Source organism: Sardina pilchardus, chromosome 17 (assembly GCF_963854185.1).
Source record: "Sardina pilchardus chromosome 17, fSarPil1.1, whole genome shotgun sequence".
Taxonomy (NCBI): domain Eukaryota; kingdom Metazoa; phylum Chordata; class Actinopteri; order Clupeiformes; family Clupeidae; genus Sardina; species Sardina pilchardus.
Genome location: NC_085010.1, coordinates 16,667,709 through 16,670,208, shown reverse-complemented (window position 1 = coordinate 16,670,208; position 2,500 = coordinate 16,667,709). Strand labels below are relative to the sequence as shown.

The 2,500-nt window shown below is 43.9% G+C and overlaps 1 protein-coding gene across 6 annotated transcripts in view; it reads right to left on the bottom strand.

Annotated features, from left to right (window-relative positions):
• Positions 1 to 1,202: 1,202 nt before the first annotated feature.
• LOC134062175 (sodium- and chloride-dependent GABA transporter 2-like) overlaps positions 1,203 to 2,500 on the bottom strand; it is a 35,331-nt gene continuing 34,033 nt past the window's right edge. For all 6 annotated transcript variants that reach the window (XM_062518097.1, XM_062518101.1, XM_062518096.1 and 3 more), the window contains one exon: positions 1,203 to 1,929. In XM_062518097.1, coding sequence (XP_062374081.1) covers positions 1,795 to 1,929 — 135 coding nt within the window. In that variant the 3' untranslated portion in view covers positions 1,203 to 1,794. The remainder of the gene's footprint in view (positions 1,930 to 2,500) is intronic.

Genomic DNA, 2,500 nt, shown 5'->3' with positions numbered 1-2,500 from the left:
TGCAGAGAAAAGGGAGGAAAGTGAGAATGCAGAGAAAGAGAATGCAGAGAAAAGGAAGAAAGAGAGAACGCAGAGAAAAGGAGGAGAGAGAGGATACAGCGAAAAAGAGGAATGAGAATGCAGAGAAAAAGATGAGAGGAATGGCACAAAAAAGAGCAAACTGAGATGTTATGATACAAAACATAATACATATATATATATATTAAACACATATACAGTATGCTTACACACACACACACACACACACACACAGTACAGGCATGTTTTGGCACACTTTGTCCAACGTGTCCTTTCATAGTAGTTCTCAGACACGTATACACACACCACCACACATGGTTGAGAGGATCACATATAATCCTGATCATCTGAAATGGCTCCTCATGCCAGAGAATGGCGTGGACCCCCGCCAGCCTCTCATCTCAATGTGCAGATACAAAACACGCTTACACCAGCACGTCACAAATGCCAAATATAGGACACACATGCGCACTCACACACACACACACACACACACACACACACACACACACATAGAAGTAGACTCACACATCAGAGTAAACGTGCATATGGACATGCGTGTAGAGACACGTGCGCGCAAACAACACATTTTCATACGCAGGCTGCGCTAGTCATGCATGAAGGCAGGCAGGCAGGCAGGCAGGCACACACACACACACACACACACACACACACACACACACACACACACACACACACACACACACACACACACACACACACACACACACACACACACACACACACACACACACACACACACACACACACACACACACACACACACACACACACACACACACACACACACACACACACAGTATCCAATGGCACCAATTGATACCGGTGGCATTTACATAACCAGAGGGTTGCTCAGGCTTCCCCTGCCTCATTCTCTGTGCAGATCCATTTATTTAACCACCCCCTGACGCCTCCTCAGTGTCTATGCCTCGTTTCTCCTCCCTACAGCTACTGCTGTTGAAACATATGGCAGATATTGGTGCAATACATGATATAATTCAAAGAAATGTCGTTTTTAAATCAATCTCTCACAGCATTTTGTCTTTGGCTAGGAGACCAAATCTGCCAGTGTGTTTGTGACTTCACTGACAGACACACACCCACACACAGTCCCACACATTGTTCTTATATATTCAAAAATATTCTAAAAGCTGGACTTAAAGAGTATAATGACATTTTTTATTGCGCAATGAGTACAAAAAAACATCCCTCCCTTCAACAGTTACAATGGAACACAAAAGCAATTTTTCAAGTGTTTCTCTTTTTGGTGGGGAAATCTCAAGCGAGAGATGAGACTAAGATTCCTGACATGGAGTTGAACATAATTTCAGCAAACTGGATATCGCGAACATAATTAAGTACCTTTTTCCACCATGATTTCAGAACATTTTGTGTTTCTGTTTTTTGTTTCTTTTTTGGTTGTTTGTTTCAGGAATATTATGTAATGCAACTAAATTATGATTTGTGCTCACAAAAATAAACTAGAAGTTTACTATTCTTTTTTTGCACTATTAGACTAACTATATCTCATCACCAGCACCCACTCTCACACTCACACACACACACACACACTCTCTCAGGTAACTACCGTAAACTTTGGTGCTACCCTTCAGCACCAATAACAGTCTCACACACACACACACACACACACACACACACACACACACACACACACACACACGCATATACACACACACACACACACACACACACGCATATACACACACAGTCCCGTTTCCGGCCGACGGTGCTGCTCTAGATGACTCCGCTCATGAGGAGCTTCTCGGAGGTCGGGTACTGGCTGGGGTCAAGGGTCATGTTGCAGCCGTTGCCGAGGTGCTTGTGGGCCAGGGGGGAGTCGGCAGCCGGCTGACATAGAAGGCACAGGCGCTGCACGAGACAGAGGAGGAACACACACACATGGCGGTCAAATTAGCACTCACACACACACACACACACACACACACAAAGGGCATAAGTCTTGCAGAGTCAGAAGGGAATTCCATGGCGAAAGTTGTCTGGAGACACCACTTTGAAATAGCTGTCAACCGAGCATGTCAAATGTCAGTGCTGGCTACCAGTCTTTCCTCTCAGGCCTAAGTTTGGCCTCTACACATCTCTGACATTTCACTTTCACAATATGGCTTCAGCGGGAGTTGTGGTTGATTTAGAAATGTTAAATGCCATTCATGCTCCAAATTCCGCCATCCAACATTTCACCATGGTCGCAATACACAAACACATGCAATGATAATATGATAGAGTGATTACTGAAGAGACAGAGAGATTTGTGAGAATGAGAGACAGAGAGAGACCCCTTTTATACCCGTGTAATTGTTTATGTCCATTTGCTTATACATACATTCATGTAACAATTGCTTTGGCAATACATATGTCCAACTATTCGTCCTGCCAATAATGCACCTTTTTAATTTGAATGAGAGAGGGAGAGAGAGAGAAA